The sequence below is a fragment of the Festucalex cinctus genome, chromosome 3, assembly GCF_051991245.1.
Source record: "Festucalex cinctus isolate MCC-2025b chromosome 3, RoL_Fcin_1.0, whole genome shotgun sequence".
NCBI lineage: Eukaryota > Metazoa > Chordata > Actinopteri > Syngnathiformes > Syngnathidae > Festucalex > Festucalex cinctus.
Window position 1 is genome coordinate 2,887,362 of NC_135413.1, and position 20,180 is coordinate 2,907,541.

The 20,180-nt window shown below is 37.9% G+C and overlaps 1 protein-coding gene across 1 annotated transcript in view; it reads left to right on the plus strand.

Moving 5' to 3' along the window:
- LOC144015451 (guanine nucleotide-binding protein G(i) subunit alpha-1) overlaps positions 1-20,180 on the plus strand; it is an 87,164-nt gene that overhangs the window by 22,367 nt on the left and 44,617 nt on the right. The window contains exon 3 of the mRNA XM_077515475.1: positions 6,858-6,999. Within this exon, the coding sequence (XP_077371601.1) occupies positions 6,858-6,999 (142 nt within the window). The remainder of the gene's footprint in view (positions 1-6,857; positions 7,000-20,180) is intronic.

Sequence of the window (20,180 nt, forward strand, 5' to 3'; positions counted from 1 at the left end):
CAAAAAATGGGGCTTAGTTTACATTATTGCTATATCTACAAAATACTCCAGTTTTTGTGTTGCTCGTATCATTCAGAAGCATTACCATTAGTGACCTCATCATATTATTATTAAAGCATTGTTGTTACCCTTGTTAATGGTGTTTGTGCTGCTAGTACAGGTATATAAAAATACAGAGTGGATTTGCGATTTGCTGTTTTGTTGTAGCCTTTTATTTATCAGTTTATTTTATTTTATTTTAGTTAATTTTACCGAAACACCCTTGTTATTAGAGGTGTGCAAAATTTCCGATTCTTAGATTATTCACGATTCGGCCGTGGAACAATCGAGAACGATTCACAAACGTCCAAATTCCGATTATATAAATATGCCAAGGGAAGCGAAACGAGCGAAAAGTACGCGGAACTGAAACGCAGTAGCGCGCGCGGTCTTCGGGACGCTTTTTGGGACGGACCGAGAGTACACATCCACAACTCACGCCTCGAGATTCAAAACAACAACAAGCATGGCTGAGCTGACCAACCCACCTCTTCGTGAGATCAGACCTGCTCCGAAAAGCCAAACAACTTGAGGCGGAAGTATCAGCTAGCTGGCTGCAGTGCGTCGGTTAGCGTTCTACAGGGCGCCGCGCAGTGATACGAACGAACGAACGAACAGAAAAGTAGTGGCTGGCGGTAATGGCGTCTGACTTTATTCAGAAAAGAGTATTGTGATGGAAATGTATCACGCTTTTGAAAACAAATAGTTTTTAGAAGAAAAACGCTTTATTTCCGAGACCCCAGCCAGCTTGCTGGACTATTTTCTTTTTTATTTTCTTCTCGTCCAACGTCGAACCAGAACGCGTGTCACCGAACGCTGTCAGAAAGAAGTCAGTGCTGATCGCACACACGGGAGGTGAGGATCAAATTGAGATTCATGTTAAAAAAGCCGAACGATCCCATTAATGTTTACACGTTCATGTTTACACAAGTTAAAAAGCAGAAAAGCACTTGAGGTTTTTTTTTTTTTTTGTACCTCTGAGAAACTTTAATGTTTACATGTTCATCTTTACACAACTTAAAAAGCAGGAAAGCACTTTTTTTTTTTTTAGGCATTTGTATTGAAGTAGTAGTTCACATTGTCTTTCATTTATACCTCAATGCACTTTTGAGTGGATAAAAATAATATATTTTTGCTCAATGCTATGTTTTATTCTGTTGAAGACTGAATATACTTAAAAGCTGTTGTTACAGAATGAGGACTTGAGTATTTTATTTACTGTTTTGAACTGTTAACTTGATACTGAAATAGTAGTTTATGTAGGCCTGAGAGGACTTTTGTACTATTTTTGTAACTAATGTACGAAACATTAAAAGCACAAAAATACATTGTTTTTTTTCTGCTGCCTGGGGGGGAAATCAATAATCGTTTTATAATCGAATCGTAGCCTCTGAATCGTAATCGCAATCGAATCGTGAGGTGCCCCAAGATTCCCACCTCTACTTGTTATGGTGTTTGTGCTGCTAGTACAGATACATGAAAAAACATAGTGGATTTGTGTTTGTTGTTGTAGCCTTTTTGATTAATCAGCCGCTGAACATCCTAGGCATTTCACAAATACAGTCAAATACAAAAAAAAAAAACAAAAAAAAAAAAAAACTTTGAAAATATATATTTTTTTTTTCCCTTTTTTGAGTCTATGGGAAAAGGAGATATTTAAAATAACTGTTTCATGGTTTTATGAATCTGAAGTTATGCTTGCAGTGTTTTTTTTATTTTGTTTGTTTTGCTAGCGTCACCACATCATCCTATTTCGGCCATATTCTTTTGGCTTTAATTTCATTTCGGGCGAATGCCGAAAATGCCAATTTTTGCTATTTTCATCCAAATATTTTCAGTGGCTGAAAATTCTGTACATCCCTAATTCCCTACTATTGCCACCGACCAGAGGCTTTCAAGAGTTCCCATTATGAGCAGCAAAGGTGTTAATCTTCCAGGCTTTTGTAAAGATATTTTTGGGCAAATTGTGACAAAGTACTAGGGATGTAATGATAAGGGTGATATCGTGATATTAAAACTGCCACAATATCGTCGTTGTCATGTTCACAATACTTAAATGCAACACATCTGTTTAAAAAGTCAGGTTGATTTCCATTTGTGCAGTTCTAGCACCCTCTGGTGGCTAGTTTTTTAGTGTGATTTAATTTTTATTAGGCATGTTTTGTCCCTTCTATGTTTAAAATCGACACAAATTTTCAGATGAAAGGGAACGTAATAAGCCTGTGAAGCAAGTCAATATGTGGAGGAAATCAATGTGTGCGTACATTAAAAACATAACATAATAATAACATAATAATAATAATAATAACATAATAATAATAATAATAATAATAATAATAATAAAACATAATAATAATAACATAACATTGATGTTATGTAAAACAGCACAATATTGTGCTTTAGTATGAGCTCATTTTTTTTTATAATATAAATAAAAATAAAAGTATAAATATAAATAATAAAAGACCTTTTTTAAACATCCAGCCTCCCCACAATATCGTGATAATTATCGTATCGTGAGCTTAATATCATGATATTGTGTCGTTACATTTGGATATCGTTACATCCCTACAAAGCACAACAATAAAAGGCTGTTTCAGTGTTGTGTGGAATATAAGTCTCTTTTCAAATTATACTTCCAAAAATATGCCAGCTTCTCATTTATGTTACCCACTAGTTACAATAGGCCCTCTACAAATATCATAAACCGAACCGTCCCCATTTGCTGTAATCTTTTTTTTATTTTTTTTTACTTCTCCTGCTTGGTTGAGATTTGAGTGCATGAACCACCAAGCTGAGGCTGTGCTAACCACCGGCCGCCGTTTACTCTTAACTCTTTTACTGCCACACGATATCACAGAAAAACTTTGATATGACAGAGGCTTTGATCATTGACGAAAAGAGATACAATGCTTCCATCTGCTGGCTATAGTTTAGTGTTTAACCCTTGTGCCATTTGCTTAGCCAAATATGTAAATTAGGAGTTGATTGTGCAGGGGGAAAACAAAAAAAAAAAACAAAAAAAAAAAAAATGAGCCACGGCTTTGGAAAACTGGGGGACCGTCAAAATGCGAGTGTGCCAACATTTCTCAGCCATTGCATGAGGGAGATAACTATTATAATATCCCTGGAATCGGCGTTAGCCAACCGCGTAACATTAATGTACATTATAAGTGACATTTTTGGACCGATTGGACACTGCATGTATTTTATTGCAATTTCCGTGATTTCTGCATGAAATCCTTCTATGGACATTCCTCGACGGTGCCATGGCCATGAGAAAGATTTCGCACCCCAAATCCACCAGGTGGCGGTAGAGGCCAATTAATGATTTTCCTTGCAAACGCCGCACTGATTCCAGCACGCCATATTCCACACAGACTTATTTCTTCGTGCTTTTTACTGATTGTGCATTCGACAGGATGTTAGTGGATGCGTACACGCGCGCCACTTATATTTTTGTGCAGAAAAAGGTATTGCGAGCTATTGACTTATGTTTCGTGTTGGGATATGCTGTTTGTTTGTCTGCATGGACGTGGGAAGCACGTTCCCTAGTGGGAGGGGTCGAATGGCAATGCTCTTTGCCGTTGTTATGTCCCCAAAATGAGCCACTGTTAGAGGTGGGCGTCGTTGCAATACAGCGGTTTTCCTCAGTGTGTGAAGGCTGTTATTTAATTTTTTTTTTCTCTTTCTTCACTTCAGAACTTCAGAATTAATAGCGTGCATATTCCACACGCATGCACAGTTCGATCATCCATTTTGAACAGCCGAGCATTGACATTTGCTCTGCCAAGGCTGCAGGGGGCAGGCGTGCCATTGTGGCCAAACGTGCGTGCAACGTGGAGGTGACGTATTTCCCTTCGTGCATTCTTCAAAACATGGCAAGGAGCATGGATCGGTGAAAACAATAAGCAGAAGGGATAAGACAAAACAAAAAAAACGTTTTTTTTTTTCAACTTATGAAGTGTAACATGTAACGGTTGTCGAGATGAATTCCTCGTCGGTTATCTTATCTGGCCGTTGCATTTCTACGTGTGAAAGTGCTAAGCTTCGATTTTTATTCGGCTAGTTTGTATTCACAACAACGTGCTAACGTGCTAAGAGGCTAACGTGCACGAGACATGAGCTTCCTGGATCTAAGGAAAAGAACGGCGATCGGAGACACAAAAAGCTGCAAATGCAAGTTGGCAAGTAAGTACTTCTACAAAATAAACATAAACGAACATATGAGCACGTCCTGGAATGCCGCGGGGGCCGTGTAGCTTCCCAACGGTATGTAGCTCGTCGCTGTGTTGACTTCCGTTCGCCGGATACAATTGGATACAGGCGGTGTAAATTTATCCGAAAAACACACACGATTTCCGGGTAAAGTAAACGGACGGATCGGTGTAATGGAGCTTTTTCTTTCCGTTATTTGTCCGGAACCGTACGTCCTACGGGGAAAATGACACATATCTGACACATATCTGGAACCGTGAGCACAAGAGATACGTGGCTCGTTGAAGTGCGACGCCGGATACGGGGGTGTAAATCGGGCCTTCCTGTACCCGAAAATCAAACACAATTTGCGGCTAAAGTCACGGAGGGTCCCGGTGCCGCTCCGGAGCCCCACAAAAAGTACTTTTTTCCCCAAAGTTTTCTATCAAAGCTACCGTGTTGCCTGATGCTCTAACTATGTCATATGAAAGATTCAAATTTATTTCTTTATTATACATATATACAACACAGTTAATTTTCTTCATAATCTATTATTTGGCTTCTGTTGTCCTATGGCGGGGGGAAATAATAATAATAAATAAATATACTATATTTATGCATAGTTTTGATGCCAATGAACATTTTGGGTGGTTGAAAGAAAAAAAAATGTTAAAAAATGACTTAGTTATCACACCTCAAAGTAGAATTACTTATTTGGCTAAAATGTACTCTTCGAGGGTGTTCTGAGTTAAATTGCCATTGTCAAAAAATTTGGCATGCATTGAAAAAATTGTTGTTTTAACTTATTGCCTTATTCGAAGCTCTAATTATGTCATATGAAGTATTAATTTTTTATTTATTTTTTATACATGTATACAGCACAGTTCGTTTTCTTCATAGTCCATTCTTTGGGCTTGTATTGTCCTAAGAGGGGGGAATACATTAAAAAAAAAAAAAAACTTCATATGTATGGATAGTTCTGATGCCAATGAACATTTTGAGTGGTTGAAATAAAAAAAAAATGTTAAAAATTGACTTAGTTATCACACCTCAAAGTAGAATTACTTATTTGGCTAAAATGTACTCTTCGAGGGTGTTCTGAGTTAAATTGCCATTGTCAAAAAATTTGGCATGCATTGAAAAAATTGTTGTTATAACTTATTGCCTTATTCGAAGCTCTAATTATGTCATATGAAGTATTAATTTTTTATTTATTTTTTATACATGTATACAGCACAGTTCGTTTTCTTCATAGTCCATTCTTTGGGCTTGTATTGTCCTAAGAGGGAGGAATACATAAAAAAAAAAAAAACTTCATATGTATGGATAGTTCTGATGCCAATGAACATTTTGAGTGGTTGAAATAAAAAAAAATGTTAAAAATTGACTTAGTTATCACACCTCAAAGTAGAATTACTTATTTGGCTAAAATGTACTCTTAGAGGGTGTTCTGAGTTAAATTGCCATTGTCAAAAAATTTGGCATGCATTGAAAAAATTGTTGTTATAACTTATTGCCTTATTCGAAGCTCTAATTATGTCATATGAAGTATTAATTTTTTATTTATTTTTTATACATGTATACAGCACAGTTCGTTTTCTTCATAGTCCATTCTTTGGGCTTGTATTGTCCTAAGAGGGGGGAATACATAAAAAAAAACAAAACTTCATATGTATGGATAGTTCTGATGCCAATGAACATTTTGAGTGGTTGAAATAAAAAAAAAATGTTAAAAATTGACTTAGTTATCACACCTCAAAGTAGAATTACTTATTTGGCTAAAATGTACTCTTAGAGGGTGTTCTGAGTTAAATTGCCATTGTCAAAAAATTTGGCATGCATTGAAAAAATTGTTGTTATAACTTATTGCCTTATTCGAAGCTCTAATTATGTCATATGAAGTATTAATTTTTTATTTATTTTTTATACATGTATACAGCACAGTTCGTTTTCTTCATAGTCCATTCTTTGGGCTTGTATTGTCCTAAGAGGGGGGAATACATAAAAAAAAAAAAAAACTTCATATGTATGGATAGTTCTGATGCCAATGAACATTTTGAGTGGTTGAAATAAAAAAAAATGTTAAAAATTGACTTAGTTATCACACCTCAAAGTAGAATTACTTATTTGGCTAAAATGTACTCTTAGAGGGTGTCACTGATTCCAAGGCACAAGGGTTAAGATTCCATTGACCAGGCAGCGCTGCACTTAGACGTTGCACTGAGAAAAATAAATAAATAAAATTGTTGACGTTATTTAACATTTATGGCAATATACGTCGTGATTTTACTGATTGTTATTAAATGTTTTTGGTGGTAAAAGAGTTAAGACTCTTGAGGAGTGAGGTTGACGAACGTAGTTTTGAATGTACGTGAGCTGGCATCCGTTAAACATGCATACTGCACACTGCACAGGCTCCATTTATTGAACCATTGGTCATGCCTGAAGCACAAGGATGATGTAATAAAAAGGTGGCTGCATGGGAGTGCCCCTATTTTATAAAAGCCCATTTACTAAAAACAATCACTAAACAATTTGCGATGTAATGCTGCAGCGAAAGATGAACGATGATGTAGTGAGGATCACTGTACATGTGATAAAGCTTTCATCATGTGCGGCAGGATCATCCATGAAGCAGGCTACTCAGAGGAGGAGTGTAAGCAGTACAAGGCGGTCGTCTACAGCAACACCATCCAGTCCATCATTGCCATCATCAGAGCCATGGGGCGCCTCAAGATCGACTTTGCAGACTCAGCCAGAGCGGTGAGTCCTGGCCCAGGTCACAAAATACAATTTTTCCCCATTCATTAAATTATTCACCTTTCACCAAAATTCAGTCTTTTGAAACCAAATATGTGACCTACAGGGTTCCCGCGAGGTCTTAAAAAGTCTTAAAAAAACAAAACAAAAAAAAAACAGCAGTGATTCCGTGGTCATCATCGTGTCTCAGATTAATAATAATAATAATAATAAAAGATGTCATACATTAACCAAAAATGAATGTGATGGTGAAAGAAAAGTTGTTGATAAAAAGGAAAGGTTACTTTTGGCAATATTTTTTTGATATATTAAGTGGTTAAAATGTGTTTGATGGATTTATTGTTCCATAAGGTGGCTTCATATTTCTTTTGGCTGGACGGTAGGTTTATTTAATGTCTCAAATTTGTATGTTTCTGAAACACTTCACACTGTGCACATATTGTGTTTGTGTCTTTTTAAAGGTTAAATATTTATATTTCAAATTATCAGCCTTTTGTTTTCCTGATCCTTATTTTGAATAGAAAAAAAACAACCCAATTATAACTGTCAATAACAACTAATAAATATTTAAACTGATACATTTTTCAGTCATATCGCCCAGCCCTTTGTTGCGGTCTATTTAAATAATTGATTCAATATATGAAAATATAGAAGACATTTTTAGGGCCCGAGCAGCGACCGCTGCGAGGTCCCTATTGTTTTTGTAAAAATTATTATTATTATTATTATTATTATTATTAGGGCCCGAGCAGCGACCGCTGCGAGGTCCCTCTTGTTTTTGTAAGAATTATTATTAGGGCCCGAGCAGCGACCGCTGCGAGGTCCCTATTGTTCCTGAAGGAATTCTTATTATTATTAGGGCCCGAGCAGCGGCGGCGGCGGTGCCGCTGCGAGGCCCTATTGTTTTTGTAGGAATTCTTCTTATTAGGGCCCGAGCAGCGGCGGCGGCGGTGCCGCTGCGAGGCCCTATTGTTTTTGTAGGAATTCTTATTATTATTAGGGCCCGAGCAGCAGCGGCGGCGGCGGTGCCGCTGCGAGGCCCTATTGTTTTTGTAGGAATTCTTCTTATTAGGGCCCGAGCAGCGGCGGCGGCGGTGCCGCTGCGAGGCCCTATTGTTTTTGTAGGAATTCTTATTATTATTATTATTAGGGCCCGAGCAGCGACCGCTGCGAGGTCCCTATTGTTCCTGAAGGAATTCTTATTATTAGGGCCCGAGCAGCGGCGGCGGCGGTGCCGCTGCGAGGCCCTATTGTTTTTGTAGGAATTCTTCTTATTATTATTCTTATTATTATTCTTCTCCGCAAACAATCGCATTTTTGAGACACTAAACGTGACCGAAAACTCACCAAACTTTACACGCACATCAGGCCTGGCGAAAAATTTGATATTTTAAAGTCGCCATACATGATAACAGAAAAATGGCTCCTTAGCGCCCCCTACATAGGTTAAACGGATCCCTGTCCCGCTACGATTGTCCGACGGCTATGAAAATTGTGTGGCACCTGTAGCACATCCCAATGAACAAAAACCTCTTTGAAGTGTGTACCCTAAAATAGACAGAAAGTGAGGTATGAGTATTTAAATGTCCAATTTTTGCCAATTTTTGCACATTTACAGGGGTCATACTTTTGCCCGCTTCTCCTACACGGTTAACCCGATTGACTTCAAACTTGGGATGTACCATCTCAACACCTGGGACAACATCATTGTGAAAAATGAAAAGTTTTTGATATACTATATGACGGCGGCGGCGCATCAAATTTAGAGTTTAAAAATTCTTACTTCACGAGGCATTGCCGGTTGTACGTTTAATCTAGAGCTACGAAAATTGGTACACATATGTAACAGGCTATGACCTACAAAAAACTCGTTTTGAACCATATGCTAAACCTAACAGGAAGTCCACCATTTTGATTTATTTTGGAACGTGTTGCCATTTTTTTGGCCATTTCATTGGAGTCTTATTTTAACGAACTCCTCCTACAGTGTTTATCCGATCATCTTCAAACTTGGTGTGATTCATCTTAAGATGTTGAAGATGAAAAGTTATTGAAAGCTTTGTATTTCGTCGCACGCTGTTGTCATGGCATGCACTGTTTGCAAAGGAAAAAAAATATCCTTAAAGAAGCATTGCCAGTTGTACGAAGCAGCTAGAGCTACGAAAATTTGTAGACATATGTAACAGCCCAAGATGTACAAAAAAGTCTCCTGGTGCCCTGTGCTAAACCCAACAGGAAGTCCCCCAGGGGCCGGGCATCACATTTTGAGCTAAAAAAAACTCCTCTTTAACAAAGCATACCCGGCTGTACGTTTCACCTAGAGTTACCAAAATTTGTAGAGGTATATAACAGCCCTCGATTTACAAAAAACTCTTTTTGAACCATATGCTAAACCTAACAGGACGTCCGCCATTTTGATTTACTTTGGAATGTGTTGCCATTTTTTTTGGCCATTTCATAGGGGTCATATTTTAACAAACTCCTCCTACAGAGTTTATCCGATCATCTTCAAACTTGGTGTGATTCATCTTAAGATGTTGAAAATGAAAAGTTATTGAAAGTTTTTTATTTCGTCACATGCTGTTATCGTGGCATGCACTTTTTGCAAAGGAAAAAAATCCTTCTTAATGAAGCATTCCCAGTTGTACGAAGCAGCTAGAGTGACGAAAAATTGTAGACATATGTAACAGCCCAGGATCTACAAAAATGTCTCTTGGTGCCATGTGCTAAACGCAACAGGAAGTCCCCCAGGGGCCGGGCATCACATTTTGAGCTAAAAAACTCCTCTTTAACTAAGCATTCCCGGTAGTACGTTTCACCTAGCGCTATGATAATTTGCAGGCATACATAAGAGCCCACGATGTACAAAAAAGTCTCTTGGAACCATGGGCTAAACCAAACAGGAAGTCCGCCATTTTGATTTATGATGGGATTTGTTGCCATTTTTTGTGGCCTTTTTCAGGGGTCATATTTTAACGAACCCCTCCTACAAAATTTATCCGACTGTCTTCAAACTTGGTATGTTTCATCTTAAGATGTTTAAGATGCAAAGTAATCGAAAGTTTTTTATTTTGTCACACGCTGTTGCCATAGCAATGCATGGGAATTGCACACCATATTTTGCGTTTTGATTAAACACCTAAAGCTATGATAATTTGCAGGCAAACATAAGAGCTCAGGATGTACAAAAAAAGTCTCTTGGAGCAATATGCTAAACCAATCAGGAAGTCCACCATTTTGATTTACGTTGGGATTTGTAGCCATTTTTTGTGGCCTTTTTTAGGGGTCATATTTTAACGAACTCCTCCTACAAAATTTATCCGACTGTCTTTAAACTTGGTGTGCTTCATCTTAAGATGTTTAAGATGCAAAGTTATCGAAAGTTATTTATTTTGTCGCACGCCGTTGTCATGGCGATGCATTGTTTGCCAAGTAAAATGTTACTTTTTTTTTTTGGTCTAAACATGTGCAAAAACTCATGAAACTTTACACACACATCAGGCTTGTCATCAGCATGAATATTTTAGAGATTTCTTATTCAATTTGCAATAAATGGTTCAATAGCGCCCTCTAGACATTTTTATGAAGCTTTTGCAAATGTTTTGTGTTTTATGATTCAGCTAGATTTGTAAAAATTGGGATACCTATCAGCCTAAGACTTACAAAAAGGTTTCTAAAGCCATATGCTGAATCAAAAAGGAAGTCTGCCATTTTGATTTACTTTGGTATTTGTAGCCATTTTTTGGGGCCTTTTATAGGGGTCATATTTTCAACAGAACTTATCAGATCGTCTTCATTCTTTGGCGTGTTTCATCTTAAGATATTTAAGATGAAAAGTTATTGAATTTTTTTATTTTGTCACACGCCTTTGCTGTAGCCATGCATTGTTTGTGAAGAAAAATGTTTTTTTGAGAGTCTAAATATGGGTGAAAACTCACAAAACTTTGCACACGCACCAGACCTGTCTAGAACATGAATATTTTATTTAGAGATTTGTTGTGCTATTTGTAATAAATGGCTCAATAGCGCCCTCTAGACATTTTTATGAAGTCTTTCCGATTATATGATTCAGCTAGATGTGTGAATATTGGCAGGCATGCCGAATATATTCAAAAAGTATTCTATATAGCCATGTGCCAATCCATTTTGATTTTATTTTGTTAATTGTGCATCGTTTTTGGCCTTTCCATGAAACTTTAAAAACACAAAGCATGGCAAAAACGTTTACAATTTAGATGGTTTCCTATTTGACAGTACCCCAACATGCCAGTACCCCGACGTGCAAATACCCCAACGTGGCCCGGGTTGCGAGGGCCCTTTATAGCTGCTCGCAGCTCTAGTTATTCTTCTTCTTCTTCTTCTTCTTCTTTTTCTTTGTTATTATTCTTTTCCGCAAACAACCACATTTTTGAGGCACTAAACATGAACGAAAACTCACCAAACTTTACACGCAGATCGGGTCTGGCGAAAAATTTGATATTTTAAAGTCGCCATACATGATAACAGAAAAATGGCTCTGTAGCGCCACCTACATAGGTTTAACGGATCCCTGTCCCGCTACGATTGTCCTATGGCTACGAAAATTGTGTGGCACCTGTAGCACATCCAGATGAACAAAAACCTCTTTGACATGTGTACCCTAAAATAGACAGGAAGTGAGGTATGAGTATTTGAATGTCCAATTTTGGCCCATTTTTGCACATTTACAGGGGTCATACTTTTGCCCGCTTCTCCTACACAGTTAACCCGATTGACTTCAAACTTGGGCTGTACCATCTCAACACCTGGGACAACATCATGGTAAAAAATCTAAAGTTTTTGACATACTATATGACGGTGGCGGGGCATCAAATTTACAGTTTCAAAATTCTTACTTAACGAAGCATTGCCGGTGGTACGTTTAATCTAGAGCTACGAAAATTGGTACACATATGTAACAGACTATGATCTACAAAAAAGCCTGTTGGTGCCATATGCTAAACCTAACAGGAAGTCCGCCAGAGGCGAGGCATCAAATTTTGTGTTTCAAAATTCTAACTTAATGAAGCATTCCCGGCTGTACATTTCACCTAGAGTTACCAATATTTGAAGACATATGTAACAGCCCTCAAGGTACAAAAAACTCTTTTTGAACCATATGCTAAACCGAACAGGAAGTCCGCCATTTTGATTTACTTTGGAACGTGTTGCCATTTTTTGGGCCATTTCATAGGGGTCTTATTTTAACGAACTCCTCCTACAGAGTTTATCCGATCATCTCCAAACTTGGTGTGATTCATCTTAAGATGTTGAAGATGAAAAGTTATTGAAAGCTTTTTATTTTGTCGCACGCTGTTGCCGTGGCATGCACAGTTTGCAAAGGAAAAAATTCCTTCTTAATGAAGCATTCCCAGTTGTACGAAGCAGCTAGAGCTACGAAAATTTGGAGACAAATGTAACAGCCCACGATGTACAAAAAAGTCTCTTGGTGCCATGTGCTAAACCCAACAGGAAGTCCCGTAGTGGCCGGGCATCACATTTTGAGCTAAAAAACTCCTCTTTAACGAAGCATTCCCGGTTGTACGTTTCACCTAGCGCTATGATAATTTAGAGGCATACATAAGAGCCCACGATGTACAAAAAAGTCTCTTGGAACCATGTGCTAAACCAAACAGGAAGTCCGCCATTTTGATTTATGATGGGATTTGTAGCCTTTTTTTGTGGCCTTTTTTAGGGGTCATATTTTAACTCCTCCTACAAAATTCATCCGACCGTGTTCAAACTTGGTGTGTTTCATCTTAAGATGTTTAAGATGCAAATTTATCGAAAGTTTTTTATTTTGTCGCACGCTGCTGCTATAGCGATGCATTGGTTGCCGAGTAAAGTGCTGCTTTGTTTTTTTTTATCTATACATGTGTGAAAACTCGTGAAACTTTGCACACACATCAGACTTGTCATTAACATGAATTTTTAGAGATTTCTTGTGCAATTTGCAATAAATCGCACCCTCTATACATTTTTTATGGAGCATTTCCGATTGGATGATTCAAGCGCGAAATAACTAAAGATGACTTGACTTGACCTAGATTTGTGAAAACTCAGAGGCATACCTATTATATTATTATTATTTTTTGTACCTTACAAGATTATCTCTTGTGCCACATTAAACCCCTTTGCAGGCCTGAGCCAAACCACGGTCCATACATTTGATACCACTGCTTTATTTCAATGGTCAAGTACTTCATAACCACACCTACTTATGCTTGTCCTTGCATATATAGTAGACAACAAAGAGCTCTTTCAACAAAAGACATTTCCATCTACAAAGTCATACAAGGTAAGCACTCTATAAATTCTGCAATCACTACACTTCTATTCCTAAATTATCACTTCAAATACCAACAATGGTTAATACAGCTACAAATTTCTTGTATGTTTATGAAGTATGATACTGTATTTATTTCTACTCCTTTGCTTTTCTACAGAACATGAACAAATCACCAAGCAAATTCTCTTTTGATAAAGACCCTCTAATCATCTCCATACGCAAAGATTGCCAACTTTTTTCCGTAAGTATACAATACATAAACTAAACAGGACAACTTTCTCAATCATATACAGTATGCCATACATATATGTATTAAGTTCTCATTTATTAACAGGTTTGTTAAAGGCACCTTTAGTGTGTTTTTCTGTTTGTAATGTTTCTCCACGAGCACGTCTAGCCATTGATATCATGTAGAACACATATGCTAACCTTTTAGAGACAATTGAAGCTTACTTGCACAGTAGCCACTATCTTAACCACTTAATTCACATGTCTACTTGACAACTTATTACATGTAGTGAAATGGTACTTTGTGCGTCTTATGCTTTTTTCTGAACACTGCTTTTCAACTCTTTCCTTAAAACCAATACATGCGGTACTGTTATACTGTATAAATATATATGTCCGTGTGTATATATTTGTATATTCTTTCAAATAAACTCGTTTTGACACACACAGCCATTGAGTAACATGCAACACGACCACAACGTTTTGCACCAACACGTTACACTTACATAACTATTTATGTACCTGTCGTATCCTTACTTTTATTCATCATTTCATCACACAATCCTAAAACATTGCTTTTTGACCCAGAGGATTCAACTATACCATTTTTGCGTGTCTTATTACTTACTAGCTATATTATTTATTAACGGGCAAAAACTATTAATATAAGATCACCGTCAAATATTACGTCTGTAATATCCATATACAGTGCATTACATAATATGCATTTGTATTAAGACACTACCATGCTAAAAATATGCACACGACTGTTCTGTAAACTACACCTAAGACAACCAAACTTCACAGATCTAACATGATTCTTCATTCTTTTTTTGTTCTACAGATGTATCAAATGCTGCCACACAGACAGAAGAAGCCACTGAGGACATGCACGAAGACGATGATCACAATATAACAGGACAGGTTAACCCCCCTGAAGTTTTAGCCCGCAGGTCAAAGCGTCCTAGGACTAATTCATCCATGGAGGTTACATTATCCTAAGACAGACTATGTGCTAACCCAAACTCTTTGACCCCAAGGGATTCATCTGTCCCAGAAAACTTTTACACTAAAGAGTTTATCTGTCCTAGGGCGCTGTTAACCCCAGGTTAAAGTGTTATTTAATCTGTCCTGTTACAACAGCTATACATAAACAGCTGCATTCCTCTCCTGTTCCATCTCTCGCACTTCTTTCATCTCTTTTTCTCCTCTACTTATACCTATGCTTGCTCATGTGCTTTTTTCCCCTTTAGATGATGTCATTGGTTAGCCTGCTTCAAAGCTACATTTTTTCTTGAATAACTGTCACACATTTACTGTTTGCTGGACCCTACAAAACTGTCACAATACTTCACTATGTCATGAATACATATGTGTTGCACAGCGACACCACATTAAGAGTCATCAAAAAGCTTTTTATTTGATCACACACCATCTCTGTGCCATGCAATGTTTTCAAATGAACAGATGCTGGTTTTGAATATCAAACGAGCGACTTTTCATGAAACTTTGCACACACATCAGAAAGTCCACACTTTTGAATTTATTTTGGGAATTGTGCATCATTTTTGGCCTTTTACTGCACCTTTTTACACACAAGGCACGGCAAATGCATTTCTATTTTCCATGGTCCTTATCTATTTAACAGTACCCCAACGTGCAAGTCCCCCGACTTGCATATACCCCAACGTGGCCCGGGTTGCGAGGGCCCTTTATAGCTGCTCGCAGCTCTAGTTATTATTATTATTCTTATTATTATTCTTCTCCGCAAACAATCGCATTTTTGAGACGCTAAACGTGAACGAAAACTCACCAAACTTTACACGCACATCAGGCCTGGCGAAAAATTTGATATTTTAAAGTCGCCATACATGATAACAGAAAAATGGCTCCATAGCGCCACCTACATAGGTTAAACGGATCCCTGTCCCGCTACGATTGTCCTATGGCGACGAAAATTGTGTGGCACCCGTAGCACATCCAGATGAACAAAAACCTCTTTGATGTGTGTACCCTAAAATAGACAGAAAGTGAGGTATGATCATCTGAATGTCCAATTTTGGCCCAGTTTTGCACATTTACAGGGGTCATACTTTTGCCCGCTTCTCCTACACGGTTAACCCGATTGACTTCAAACTTGGGATGGACCATCTCAACACCTGGGACAACATCATTGTGAAAAATGAAAAGTTTTTGATATACTATATGACGGCGGCGGCGCATCAAATTTAGAGTTTAAAAATTCTTACTTCACGAAGCATTGCCGGTTATACGTTTAATCTAGAGCTACGAAAATTGGTACACATATGTAACAGGCTATGACCTACAAAAAACTCTTTTTGAACCATATGATAAACCTAACAGGAAGTCCACCATTTTGATTTATTTTGGAACGTGTTGCCATTTTTTTGGCCATTTCATTGGGGTCTTATTTTAACGAACTCCTCCTACAGTGTTTATCCGATCATCTTCAAACTTGGTGTGATTCATTTTAAGATGTTGAAGATGAAAAGTTATTGAAAGCTTTGTTTTTCGTCGCACACTGTTGTCATGGCATGCACTGTTTTTAAAGGAAAAAAAAATATCCTTAAAGAAGCATTCCCATTTGTACGAAGCAGCTAGAGCTACGAAAATTTGTAGACATATGTAACAGCCCAAGATGTACAAAAAAGTCTCTTGGTGCCCTGTGCTAAACCCAACAGGAAGTCCCCCAGGGGCCGGGCATCACATTTTGAGCTAAAAAAATCCTCTTTAACAAAGCATACCCGGCTGTACGTTTCACATAGAGTTACCAAAATTTGTAGAGGTATATAACAGCCCTCGAGGTACAAAAAACTCTTTTTGAACCATATGCTAAACCTAACAGGACGTCCGCCATTTTGATTTACTTTGGAATGTGTTGCCATTTTTTTGGGCCATTTCATAGGGGTCTTATTTTAACGAACTCCTCCTACAGAGTTTATCCGATCATCTTCAAACTTGGTGTGACTCATCTTAAGATGTTGAAAATGAAAAGTTATTGAAAGTTTTTTATTTCGTCACACGCTGTTGTCGTGGCATGCACTTTTTGCAAAGGAAAAAAAATCTTATTAATGAAGCATTCCCAGTTGTACGAAGCAGCTAGAGCGACGAAAAATTGTAGACATATGTAAAAGTCCAGGATGTACAAAAAAGTCTCTTGGTGCCATGTGCTTAACCTTACAGGAAGTCCCCCAGGGGCCGGGCATCACATTTTGAGCTAAAAAACTCCTCTTTAACGAAGCATTCCCGGTTGTACGTTTCACCTAGCGCTATGATAATTTGCAGGCATACATAAGAGCCCATGATGTACAAAAAAGTCTCTTGGAACCATGTGCTAAACCAAACAGGAAGTCTGCCATTTTGATTTATGATGGGATTTGTTGCCATTTTTTGTGGCCTTTTTCAGGGGTCATATTTTAACGAACCCCTCCTACAAAATGTATCCGACTGTCTTCAAACTTGGTGTGTTTCATCTTAAGATGTTTAAGATGCAAAGTAATCGAAAGTTTTTTATTTTGTAACACGCTGTTGCCATAGCAATGCATTGTTTGTCAAGTGCTGCTTTTTTTTTTTATACACATGAAAACTCATGAAACTTTGCAAACACATCAGACTTGTCATGAACATGAATTTTCAGAGATTTATTGTGCAATTTGCAATAAATAGCGCCCTCTAGATATTTTTATGAAGCATTTCCGATTGTATGATTATGCTAGACCTACAAAAAAGTATTATGTAGCCATTTGCCAAACCAAAGAGGAAGTCCGCTATTTTGATTTTATTTTGGGAATTATACATCATTTTTGGCCTTTTTCATTAAACTTTGCGCAGACAAGGCATGGAAAAAACTAACATTTTAAATGGTCCTTGTTCCATGTAACAGTTGTCAAGTGCTGCTTTTTTTTTTTTTATACACATGAAAAGTCATGAAACTTTGCAAACACATCAGACTTGTCATGAACATGAATTTTTAGAGATTTATTGTGCAATTTGCAATAAATAGCGCCCTCTAGACATTTTTATGAAGCATTTCCGATTGTATGATTATGCTAGACCTACAAAAAAGTATTATGTAGCCATTTGCCAAACCAAAGAGGAAGTCCGCTATTTTGATTTTATTTTGGGAATTATACATTATATTTGGCCTTTTTCATTAAACTTTGCACAGACAAGGCATGGAAAAAACTAACATTTTAAATGGTCCTTGTTCCATGTACCAGTACCCCAACGTGCCAGTACCCTGACGTGCAAGTAACCCAACGTTGTGCTCAATAGCGCCCTCTATGCATTTTTATGGAGCATTTCCAATTGTATGATTCAAGCGATACACAACTAAAGATGACTTGACCAAGATTTATGAAAACTGGGAGGCATACCTATTAGCTTAAGACCTACAAAAGGTATTCTGTAGCCGTATGCTAAACCTAAAAGGAAGTCCACCATTTTGAATTTATTTTGGGAATTGCACACCATATTTTGCGTTTTGATTAAACTTTGCACACACAAGGCTTGTCAAAAACATTTTTAGATGGTCCTTGTCCTATTTGACAGTACCCCAACGTGCCAGTACCCCGACGTGCAAGTACCCCAACGTGGCCCGGGTTGCGAGGGCCCTTATAGCTGCTCGCAGCTCTAGTTAGGGCCCGAGCAGCGGCGGCGGCGGTGCCGCTGCGAGGCCCTATTGTTTTTGTAGGAATTCTTATTATTATTATTATTAGGGCCCGAGCAGCGGCGGCGGCGTTGCCGCTGCGAGGCCCTATTGTTTTTGTAGGAATTCTTCTTATTATTATTATTCTTATTCTTATTATTCTTCTCCGCAAACAATCGCATTTTTGAGACACTAAACGTGACCGAAAACTCACCAAACTTTACACGCACATCAGGCCTGGCGAAAAATTTGATATTTTAAAGTCGCCATACATGATAACAGAAAAATGGCTCCATAGCGCCACCTACATAGGTTAAACGGATCCCTGTCCCGCTACGATTGTCCTATGGCGACGAAAATTGTGTGGCACCCGTAGCACATCCAGATGAACAAAAACCTCTTTGATGTGTGTACCCTAAAATAGACAGAAAGTGAGGTATGATCATCTGAATGTCCAATTTTGGCCCAGTTTTGCACATTTACAGGGGTCATACTTTTGCCCGCTTCTACTACACGGTTAACCCGATTGACTTCAAACTTGGGATGGACCATCTCAACACCTGGGACAACATCATTGTAAAAAATCTAAAGTTTTTGATATACTATATGACGGCGGCGACGCATCAAATTTAGAGTTTAAAAATTCTTACTTCACGAAGCATTGCCGGTTGTACGTTTAATCTAGAGCTACGAAAATTGGTACACATATGTAACAGGCTATGACCTACAAAAAACTCTTTTTGAACCATATGCTAAACCTCACAGGAAGTCCGCCATTTTGATTTATTTTGGAACGTGTTGCCATTTTTTTGGCCATTTCATTGGGGTCTTATTTTAACGAACTCCTCCTACAGTGTTTATCCGATCATCTTCAAACTTGGTGTGATTCATCTTAAGATGTTGAAGATGAAAAGTTATTGAAAGCTTTGTATTTCGTCGCACGCTGTTGTCATGGCATGCACTGTTTGCAAAGGAAAAAAAATATCCTTAAAGAAGCATTCCCATTTGTACGAAGTAGCTAGAGCTACAAAAATTTGTAGACATATGTAACAGCCCACAATGTACAAAAAAAGTCTCTTGGTGCCATGTGCTAAATCCAACAGGAAGTCCCCCAGGGGCCGGGCATCACATTTTGAGCTAGAAAACTCCTCTTTAACGAAGCATTCCCGGTTGTACGTTTCACCTAGCGAGATGATAATTTGCAGGCATACATAAGAGCCCACGATGTACAAAAAAGTCTCTTGGAACCATGTGCTAAACCAAACAGGAAGTCTGCCATTTTGATTTACGATGGGATTTGTTGCCATTTTTTGTGGCCTTTTTCAGGGGTCATATTTTAACGAACTCCTCGTACAAAGTTCATCCGACCGTCTTCAAACTTGGTGTGTTTCATCTTAAGATGTTTAAGATGCAAAGTTATCGAAAGTTTTTTATTTTGTCGCACGCTGCTGCTATAGCGATGCATTGTTTGCCAAGTAAAGTGCTGCTTTGTTTTTTTATCTATACATGTGTGAAAACTCATGAAACTTTGCAAACACATCAGACTTGTCATGAACATGAATTTTTAGAGATTTATTGTGCAATTTGCAATAAATAGCGCCCTCTAGACATTTTTATGAAGTATTTCCGATTGTATGATTCTGCTAGATTTGTGAAAATTAGGACAGACCCCTATCAGCCTAATACCTACAAAAAAGTATTATGTAGCCATTTGCCAAACCAAAGAGGAAGTCCGCTATTTTGATTTTATTTTGGGATTTATACATCATTTTTGGCCTCTTTCATTAAACTTTGCACAGACAAGGCATGGAAAAAACTAACATTTTAAATGGTCCTTGTTCCATGTAACAGTACCCCAACGTGCCAGTACCCTGACGTGCAAGTAACCCAACGTTGTGCTCAATAGCGCCCTCTATGCATTTTTATGGAGCATTTCCAATTGTATGATTCAAGCGATACACAACTAAAGATGACTTGACC